This window comes from Medicago sativa, chromosome 7, assembly GCF_051527215.1.
Source record: "Medicago sativa cultivar Bolivia chromosome 7, Bolivia_mono, whole genome shotgun sequence".
NCBI lineage: Eukaryota > Viridiplantae > Streptophyta > Magnoliopsida > Fabales > Fabaceae > Medicago > Medicago sativa.
In genome coordinates this window covers 101,595,001-101,606,035 of record NC_140755.1, presented here as the reverse complement: position 1 = coordinate 101,606,035, position 11,035 = coordinate 101,595,001, and the positions used below count along the sequence as shown (strand labels likewise).

At 30.8% G+C, this 11,035-nt stretch overlaps 1 protein-coding gene and 1 long non-coding RNA gene across 2 annotated transcripts in view; both read left to right on the top strand.

Annotated features, from left to right (window-relative positions):
• The first annotated feature begins 1,261 nt into the window (after positions 1–1,261).
• LOC146911372 (uncharacterized) lies at positions 1,262–2,934 on the top strand. The gene is made up of 3 exons (XR_015018138.1): positions 1,262–1,526; positions 1,593–1,834; positions 2,389–2,934. It is a non-coding gene; the product is annotated as an uncharacterized LOC146911372 (long non-coding RNA).
• Positions 2,935–5,530: 2,596 nt separating this feature from the next.
• The window catches only part of LOC146911371 (T-box protein), a 7,576-nt gene continuing 2,071 nt past the window's right edge, over positions 5,531–11,035 (top strand). The window contains exons 1-5 of the mRNA XM_085724571.1: positions 5,531–6,010; positions 6,100–6,177; positions 6,268–6,410; positions 6,500–6,570; positions 7,538–7,633. Coding sequence (XP_085580697.1) covers positions 5,582–6,010; positions 6,100–6,177; positions 6,268–6,410; positions 6,500–6,570; positions 7,538–7,633 — 817 coding nt within the window. The 5' untranslated portion in view covers positions 5,531–5,581. The remainder of the gene's footprint in view (positions 6,011–6,099; positions 6,178–6,267; positions 6,411–6,499; positions 6,571–7,537; positions 7,634–11,035) is intronic.

The window sequence follows — 11,035 nt, the reverse complement described above, 5'->3', positions numbered from 1 at the left end:
TGGTTAACACGTCCCTTCATATATTCTTATTCTCTTTGTTTTTATCGAATTGTCACAAATCAAGTCATCATACTAGCTTATACTTCTATAAGAAATAATCAATTCATTATTCTTATTTTGTGTAATTTGCAAATACTAAATCAATATATGTATATGTGTGTGTATACACACACACACACTGCTATCAATGTAGTTCATTGTACAACCCGTCATTCAAATGTTCTATGAAAACATTTTTAAAAGTCAAATAAAAAACCGTGTTAATTATTTTACGAATTTAATTGGTATGTATACCGCTAATCAATTATAAGATTATTAAAAGAGAAAAGGGGATGTTCACTATCGTTGGTGTAAACTAATTTGATATTAACATTCGTTGGTGTAAACTAATTTGATATTAACATTCAATGAGAATGATGCATTTGATTGTTATCTTTATACTAACAATTTAGAGTTTTTAGAAATAGCCTATTCTAAAATTTTGTCCTCTAAAGATGTCCACATCATCATAATCCTACTTGGCCTTTGTTCCAAAAATTCCTCCTAATTTTTAATACAAGCTTAATAATTATAAATATTATTAAAAACCGTTTTTTATTTAACATTAAATTGTACATAAAAAAGATAGTTGGTTACAATCAAATAATTATTAATATAATTATTGTTTCGATTAAAATTTATATGTTACATTAAAAAATTGGTACGTTACAATCCAATAATTATTAATACAATTATTGTTTTGATTAAAATTTATATGTTACTTTTAAAAATTGGTACGTTACAATCAAATAATTATTAATATAATTATTGTTTCGATTAAAATTTATATGTTACATTAAAAATTTGTACGTTACAATCAAATAATTATTAATATATTTAGTATTTGATTAACATTTATACGGTACATTAAAAATTTGGTAAGTTACAAAATAATAATAAATAACTTGAATAAATTATATTTTGAATTTTGGTCCGTTACACTATGACAGTAACCTACTAATTAAAATTTTAATTGTAGTAATTAATTTTTAAGGTTATATAATTAATTTTTATTCGTTACAAAATTATATTACTTAATATTAATAAGATATTATTAAATTTCAAATGTTATGAAGTTAATTTTTTGTAGGTTACATGAAATATAATCTAATCGTTTAATGCACATTTTATAATATTAAAGACGTTGATAATATTAATTTTAAAACGGTCAAATTAATAATTAATAGATATTAACCGTTATGGTACCATTTTTCTATATAAATAGTAGCGCTTTTGGGTACGAGTACACAACAATCACAAAATATAGTTCTTCTTTTACTGTTATCTGATATCTATATTCTAAGTTATTTATGTAATTTTTTCTATTGCAAAGGAAAATGTCTACCAAACACGAGTTCATCTTTGATGTTTCGCCAAGAAAACAATCGTGGACATTGGTTGTGAGGGTTGTTAGTGTTTAGTTTGTTCAAGACTACAAAAATAAAAAACTACCATTTTCCATGGAGTTGGTTCTAATGGATCGAAAGGTACTTTTTTCATATCGTTTTTGTTTTTTTTGTTTAAGGTATAGTGTTTTAATCTTTGTTATCTAGGGTGATCGAATTGGGGCGTCTATACGAAGAATATTGATCTACAAGTTCATGGAGCAACTCCAAGAGGAAATGGTGTTCACGATTTCCTCATTTGATGTTGCTTGCAACAGTGGTTCATATCGACCATCAACTGAATTTCACAAAAGTCAAACTATCTAAAACTGCTTTGGTCGCAACAAACATGTATTCATTTACATATGCATCTGATGTTTTCAATGATTTTTACAACAACTACTTGGTTGGTAAATGACTATCCCTTTCTTCGTATCAATTGAATTATTTGATATTGTTTATTTACAATAATACAATAATAAATTAATTACTTTTTGGTGAAAATAGTTTTATTTTTCAATATATTTTTTTTTCAACCTTGATTTTTTTCATTCATATATATTTTGTTTTTTAATGATATTTCAGTGTTACACATTATTTTTAAACGTTGTATAATTACCTTAAAGGTTGAATTAATATGTTTAATAATTAAGTAACCGTTTAGATCTTTTTTTAATGCTAATAAAACGTTTTGTTTAATATGATTCAAGTATACATTATATTCTTATAATATTAAATTGTAATTTAATCAATATTTTAATTTGTGTTATATATGCAAATGTAATTGGAGTCATGACTAGAGTGAGTGTTGAAAGAGGATATGAAGAGATGGTGGAAAAACTAAAATGAATGTCATTGAACATGATTCAAATTGCTAAGCTTTATTTTTGGTATGTTTGTTTTTTTTTTTAAACATGTATTATGGGTAAGCATAAATGTACTCTTTTGACAATTTTTATGATAGGATTTAATGGATAAGTTTTCTGAAACAAGTCCCACAACTCCACAGGATGTAAACTCGAAAGATGTTATTGACTCATATTCTTAATCATTTGCACCTCCTAAGAAGAGAACATTGTCAATAAACGAAGATTGCGGGACATCTGACACAATTGTTCAATTGGTCAAAAAGATTGTGAAGATGGAGAAATAATATTTACAAGTGACTTGGTTACGTTTAAGTTGTTTATCCATTATGTCAATGTTATGTGTCTGTTTTTAATGTAGTAGAATAAAGTCCATGTTATAGACAACGGAATTACGATTTTCAATTGAATAAATCAATATGGTTGCATGTATTGACACTTCAATGAAAAATATTTCAGTTTTCATATTATCAATTTACGATTTACTTATGTCTTAAACTTTACACAAATTCAAAAATAAATATAATAATTAAATTAAGGATTCTATGGAAGAAGTTATGTATTGAACAAGATACACCTTATCTCTCTTAATCCAATTAACCTTTCTAGATTACTTACTCCCTCCTCACAAAAACAAAAACAAAAAAAAATAAGGATTCAATGGAAGAAGTTATACTTGTGGGAGCCTTACAGAATGAAATAAATTAAACCAACTGAGGTGGTATTGAAATAGAATACAAAAGATATAATACAAGAACTAAAATGAATGTCATTGAATTGAATTCGAATGAGTGACCTTTATTTGTTTTTATTTTTTATTTTTAATATGGAATAGACTATGGTATTTAATTATAATTTTGATTATTTGTCAATTCATTTTAAGAGATATCGGTTTGAATGTAGTCTCTTCATATATTATGTTGAGGAATATATTATGTTGAGGAATTAAATTCTTTGTTTATAATTATCAACTTGATTGTTTAATATGATTGGAAAGTAAAAATCTATTCATTTACTTAAAGCGTTTTATTGGTTTCTTTAGGGATAGGAAAATCAATGTTACAAAATCTTTTTTCATCAACTAGGATCACGTTCAACCCTGAAATTATAGAGACAAATGAACTAAAGAAAATGTATTATTATTTTGGTAGAGAGAATTTTTTGGTCACACTTTACTTATGTCTTTTTTATGCTCCATATCTTGGTCACACATTAACTTCAAAAGGTTCCATATAGATTATGATATTAGATGAGTTCAGTCTTTATAATGAAAAGCAATTCTACATTCAATTGAGGGAGTTGACACATATCTTATACCTTTTTATTCCCCGCGTTTGGGTTTGTTGGTTTCAATTAGGAACTTTGAGAAGGAGGGATGGTTCTTTTTGAAAAATGGAAAATAATGATTTGAAAATCAGAATTACGGTAAAGTAAAAGGACATTAATTTAGAGTGTTTTAATTTGTGACCCTTTGATCTCCAATAAAATAAAATTGAGGGAAGATATTAAAGAAAATTGTTTTCTCATTTTCTCTCTCTTCTGAGAAAAATACTATCTCCAATATTTTTTAGGGACTCTTTCCAATCTTAAATATAAATAAATAATTAATTTTTTTAATCTCAAATCAAATATAACTTACTTTGTCTCTATTTAATGTTGTTTATCCTATGTGGTATTGTAGAAATAATCAGATTCAATAATTCAAGACTTTTGTAATCAAAAAAAAAAACCAAGACTTGCTAGAAATGCAATTATTGCTATGATCACAACTCAAGTTTCTCTATCTGGTAGGACAAAGCTAACAAATGGTCCAACTATCTTTGATTTTGTTAGTTTGAAAGCTTTTAAAATGGATACTCATCATCAAAGAACACAAAAATTATTGAGGTTATTTGACAACCACCTATCCATAGTTGGATAAAGTGTAATACTGATGGCATAACTTAAGGCAATCCAAGACCAACAACTTCTGTAGGCATCTACAAAAACAATCATGGAGAGAGTATTGGTTGTTTTGTTTCAAACCTTGCAATTTGTAATGCTCTGTTTACTTAGATCATGGCAGTCATTCTTACAATGGAATGTGCTTACCAGAAAAATTGGCATAATATTTGGATTGAAAGTAATTCAAAAATGGTTACCTTAGTCATCAAGTAATTCAAATTGTTCCTTGGCATATCAAAAATAGATGGCTTAACTGTCTTACTCCATTGCAATCAATGAATTTCATGATGTCATATATGTTCAGATAGGAAAACTGTTGCGCAGATAAGTTGGGTACTTTAGGTCTGTCTATCAATGATTTTATTTGGTGGTCTTTCACACATGTTCAGATCAGTGAAGATTTAGTTAAGAATATACTTGGTCTTCTATGTTATAGACTGTTTTAACATTTTGAGGGTTTGGTTTGCACACCCCCCCTCCTTTTTTTTATCCTACTTTTCATTTTAACACATCTATGGTGTGTCCTTCATATGCCTTCAATTTATAAAGTAATGTTATTTATCCTAAAATATATTTTAATTCATGTAAGTTTATTTTTAATGACTTTTACATTCTCATGAAAGAAAGTTTTAATAGATGAACTTTTGAGAATGTTGTATTATTTATGAAACCCAGAATAATAATTGATACAACTAAATTTTTGAATTTAGGTATTTTTGTTTATAATTGAGATCTGAGAGAGTATTGAAATTAAGTATTTTTTTTATTAAGAGTGGAAAATTAAAACATAGGTAATCATATCCATTTGATAAATGGATATATTCAATGACTGATAAACCAAATCTAATATGAACTCTTACTAATTTCCCTTAAAAAAATGAACTTTTACTAATTGGTTAATTTTTTGGGAGTATATTAATTATTTATAGTGTTTTTATCTTTTAGGCTTAATTGTACTTTTATTAAATATTTTATCCCTTTCACAAAAATAATCATCTCTTTATAAAATTTAACATTTTTTATCTCAATAAATGATGATTTATTGTTTCAATTTTAAATATAAAGATAAAATACCACATGACGCCGAAATTATAGATGAAAAGAAACAAAAACAATAATATTTAAAAAATATGTTAATATGTAAAACCTGTTAAATAATTTTAAATAAAATGTATCCCGTGCTTGGCACGGGGCGTTACACTAGTTTTTAACAAATAAAAGAAGAAGAAGAATCATTGAATAGAGAGGATTACAACCCCTACCTGTAAATAATCCATGATCGTCATATTTTTAGATGAGAGTCATGTCATGTAAAGTGGTGCCCTTTTACAGGGTGGGTTGATCCCAATGAGATACCCTTCAGTCTTCGGATTGGCACTATTCCTCTCATTTTCCGTTACATCATCTTCATCTTTTCCACGAACACCATTCTTTCCTCTTCCATCTTCCTCCATCGTCTCAATCCCAAAAGCCACTCCCTCCGACTTATTATCTCTTCTGGGTCCCACTCCTCATTCCAAACTCGTCAATCCCGTCGTAGCACGCCAACTCAAATCATGCCTCAAATTCCTTGTCCCCTTTTCTCCAACGGTTACCGATTCTCCTCCTCGTCACCGGAAATTGGGCCGGACCGAACTCACCGGTTCGAACAGGAGAAATGATAACGATATGATTTGGTGGCCGCCTGAGCCCGTTTTGGAACTTGCTCGCCTCGCTGTTGATTCTGGTGGTGACCCTGCCGCCATTCATCGCGCTCTTGACCCCACTATCATCCCAGTTAGTTACAAAATTGTTTGACAGTTTCAATTTCAACTTTTGAGGATTTATTCTGCTCATTATGACAGTTACAAATTACAATGTGGCAGGTACCCGATGTGGAAGGATCAAGCGATGACCGGTGCCAGCTCACCAGAACTCCCTATGGAAGACGGTTTATTTCTGAGGTTTGTTCTCAACAGTCGATATTGAATCCCAAGGGTGAAAGAGAGAGTACTCATAGTGATGATGCTGAATTGTTCTTTTTCTGATTGCAGGAATTGAACATGTATATGCAATTTTTGTTTGAACTCATTGTTGATCGAGGTCCTTCTATTGGGTTTGATGTTGCCTTGAACCGATTTGATTTATTCCATGGACATCTCTTTCTATCCATAGACTCTGGAAGACTTGGTATCTTGTATGTTGTTGATAGTTAGTGAAATGTCTATCTTTGTTGAAATGTCTATCTTTGTTGAGTTACGAATGCAACTGTTCTACATTTTGCAGATTCCATGCAAGGGAATACCCGGCATATGATAAAAAAATGTTTCCGTACAACATGGGTTTTTGTCAGAGAGGTACATTGCTATATATCACCACATCTTAAGATGTTCTGTTATGTATAGTTCGATTTTCTATCATCTCTATTAAGCTTTCAAGTTGTAGGTCATGCTTTGGAAATTTTGTACTGTTATTTCTCTGGATCTTGATGTTGGGCTTTATAACTTATGTAGGCATTTGATGTGAGAAATGGATCCTCTGCCTTAAGTGGAGGAAATTTACGGTGACTATAGTAAGTTTCATTAGAGAGAAAGGTGAGAGAAGATAAGAGTGAGTCATTTAAGAGAGATAAAGAGAGAGCCACAGTGTGTCGGTGTCTTTGCCTTAAAATTAGAGGATCGTATCTCACTTGTTTGTGAGTGGACATGAGACGGGGAGTGATGGAGGCCTGGTTTTTTATAACTAGAAAGAGGAGGAGTGGATTCCTCAATGATGAATGCAACTCACAAATCTTTGAGGGCCAGCAACCCCCCTGCCACAAGGATTCGATTTTCATCGCGCCCTATCTTCCCTTCCTGTTATTTATGTAAGAAATAATCTACCTCTAACTATGTCAGTCATAACTAATCCTAACCAATATCATAAGCATGCTAGAACCAGTGAAACCCTCCAAAAAGCTAGGTGTCAAGAGGGAACAATCAAGTCACTTAAATATTGCACCTAGCTAGCACCCCATACCTCATAATATCCAAGTTCCGATCACAAACTCCGTGCCATAAGCCCTAATTCTCTTAAAAAAAGAGTACCTGTGTTACCTCTTCTAACTATCTCAGACAAAACCAATCCTAACTAATTACTAATTATTAACCAACAAACTTTAAATCCCTCAACTAACATACAAGAGTCCCTGATATGGGAGAGAACATAACTTTATGTTTATAATGTTTAGATGTTCTTGTAAATGTCAAAAACATAAATGTTTGATTCTCTTCTCTTTTGAGTCTCAACTTTTAAAGTGGTGTTTGGTTTTATGAATCCTTTCAGGGTCCAATGTGACATATGATGATTCAATGAACTTGCGAAATATTCTCTGGCTGGCTCCTTTTCCCGACAATTCCACCAAATCTTGGGTGGCACCAGGTACCCTCAGTAAAGTTATCATAATTGCATAAAGTTTGAACGCTTTTCACATGATACATAAACATACTCTTGAGTTTCACACTAAATTTTATGAATAATAATTGGATCAACCTATTCATCATGCAAAGAGTTAATAATCTGTGCAAGAATTTTTTTAGTATTATGATTTCCTTTTGAAAATTTTAAACTGATACCTCAGATATATGAGAGCCTCAAGTATGGCGGTAAGCAATGTTTTCTGATGTTGATTTTTCCTTTCAGTTTTGGATTAGATATTGTGGCATTTGATAACTTGGAATATATATATATATATATATATATATATATATATATATATATATATATATATATATATGAGTCAGGATCCGTTGACACCAAATATTAACCGTCGATCTCTTTTGATCTAAGGGATTATATTTGTTCATTTAAAATTGCATGTAAACTACTCTCAGAGGATTGATTATCCTTCTGTTCCGCCGCCGCCGCAAAGACCACTCGTCACCGTCCACACACTCTACTCCGACATGGCCACGGATTCATCCACCACCCTCCCAATCCCCGATGTAATGCGAGTTTCAATCAGTCTCGATATCGTCATCATACATTTTGCAGACAACAATGAAATTTTATTTGATCCATAGGCTAATATTTATCCATTTAAATCCTATTGTATCTTTTTTTTCCCTCAAATCCTTTGTGTTTGTGTCTCAGCCGTCACGTTGATTTCTATTTCCTCTTGTTTCAAAAAACCATTTCTTCTGTAATTGAAGCTCTTGTTCATTCATTTGTATTTGTCTCTCTCACATCATTGCAAAACTTCTCCTAATTGATTTGGGGCTATTCATCTTTATCCAAATACCCTTCTTCTAAACTTATTCCCACAAAAGACATTAATTATTGTTTTCAATCATGAAAATCTGGAATTGAAAACAAGGTGCACACTATTTAGAAATTGGGGGAAAGGGTGCAGACCATATAGAAATCGTGAATCTGGGTGTGTAGCACATGATAACCATTTGTCTAAAGAGAAGAATATCACCCGTTTTTGTTTTCGATTACAGTTTCTAAACAATTTAATCAAATAATAGTATGTAATTGAGGAAAGGATACACACCGTATAGAAATATACCAGCCTTTGATCAAATAAAACAGAGGGTTGAGATTTGGTGTCAACGAATCCGTTGACACCTGGTGTCAACGGATCCTGACTCATATATAGGGGGGATATTTTGACTCCAAGAGTAAGTTTGTTTACTTACTACAAATCTTAGCCTTTAATCCTATTATCAATTAATGGCTTAGATTGATTAAAAATAAGTGATACAATAAGCTTTAATTTTCTTCTCTATTGGAGTTAACATTCTTCATCCCAAAATGGCAAAACAATTGATGACTTTTAATTGGTTGTTTTTTATTCTTCTCCCTTTGTTTTTTTTTTTTTATACACAATAAAAACATAGCAAGAAAAAATAAAGCATGTGTTAATTTTTAGATTACATAAATACATAACAAGGAAAAATAAAATATATGTTAATTTTTTTAGATAATTATTTTTTCTGTTGGTAATTAAATAATAATAAAAAGATTTTGTGTTTGTAAGAGAAAAGAGCATGAAATAGAAATACATAGGAAATAGGAAAAGCATGTGTAAAAAAAATAAAAAAGGATTGTAAAAAATATGTCTAATTGATAGCCAATCTGAGTTTTACATCTTGTGCACTTGTCGTGATAGGGGTTTTCAAGTTTTATTGATAATCCTTTTACAAAAAATTTCTCTATGCATATAAAAAAAAAAAAACAGAGCAAAGGGAGAGAAAAAAAAAAGGCTTAATAGGTCATTTGGTCCCTTAAATAATTTCCAGTTTTCATTTTGGTCCCATAAGTAATAAAACTCATGTTTTGGTCCTTTAATTGTATCTCCGTCGGTCAAAAAAATCTCATCCGTTAAAACATTAAACTTCTGTTAGTTTTTGCCACGTTACAAGTATAAAAGGCAAGTTTTTTTGAGAAACCCAGAAATTAGGGTTCTTTCATCGCCATTCCTGCCTCTTCTCTTCTCTCCCATTCGAATCCCTTCTCCTCTTCATCCTTCCCATTTGAATCCCTTCTGTGAAATCAAATCCAACATACAAGCTTCTCTTCTCTTCTAACCAAATCCAACATCACAATTTCATCATCTTTATCACACCATCCACAATACCAAATTAAAAAAATAAATCAAAAATGAAAAAACTGGATCTGCTTTTTCTGACTAGCAAGGTTCCAAATTCTCCAACAAATATTTTCCCAATCGATAACTTCACCAAAATTGAATCCAAAAGCGATAGTGATCTGTTCTCTTTATCCACCCACCACGCATGACCCATTTTCATGACTCCACTCTTCCTCGACCCTTTATCTCTTCAATGCCTGGTCATTAACAATAAGCTGCAATTTGTTTCTGGAAACAATAACAAACATGAGTTATTGTAGAAGCAGTTTGGTCTCACCACTAGGTGCAGCTTCGTTGTCACGATGCAGCTATGTCGAGATTTTGGATTTGATAGTTAATGAAGAGAATAAGTAAAAAAAGGATGACCCATAAGGCTAAATTGAATATAGCAGCAATGTTTAGTGAAGGGAATGTCAATTATGCAAACGACACAAGTCTTTAATCACTTCTCCATTGAAATTGGAGATGAAATTGGATATGGTTCGTTGTTGTTTTTTATTTGTGATAGATATGCAACATTTATTTTTCTGGATATTTTTCTATGAAGTTCTTTGATGAATGTTTCAAAATGTGAGTTGAAGATGATGAAGATTAGTAAGGTAGAAGATGAAGAAAGAAAGGAAAAAAATTAGTTGTTGTTGGTACACCATAAGTTACAATAGACACGCATAATCAAATGGTTATCTTTTTAAAAAACATATCAAACGGTTTAAATTAAAAAAATTAATAAGGTCTATGGTGGACCACTCTTAAAGTTGGTCCACCAAAGACATTTGGGGTTAAACTTAACAGCCAAGGATTTATTTGACCGACGGAGATACAGTTAACGGACCAAAACATGAGTTTTATTACTTATGGGACCAAAATGAAAACTGGAAATTATTTAAAGGACCAAATGACCTATTAAGCCAAAAAAAAACTATCAATTAAAAGTCATTAATTGTTTTTCCTTTTTTTGGTGAAGAATGTTAACTCCAATAGAGAAGAAAATGAAAGTCTACCTTATGAATCAATCCAAGCCATTAATTGATAATATGATTAAAGGCTAAGATTTGGAGTAAGTAAACAAACTTACTCTTGGAGTCAAGTATGTATGTATGTATGTATGTATGTATGTATGTATGTCTGTGTGTGTGTGTGTGTGTGTGTGTGTGTGTGTGTGTGTGTTTGTGTGTGTGTGTGTGTTTGTG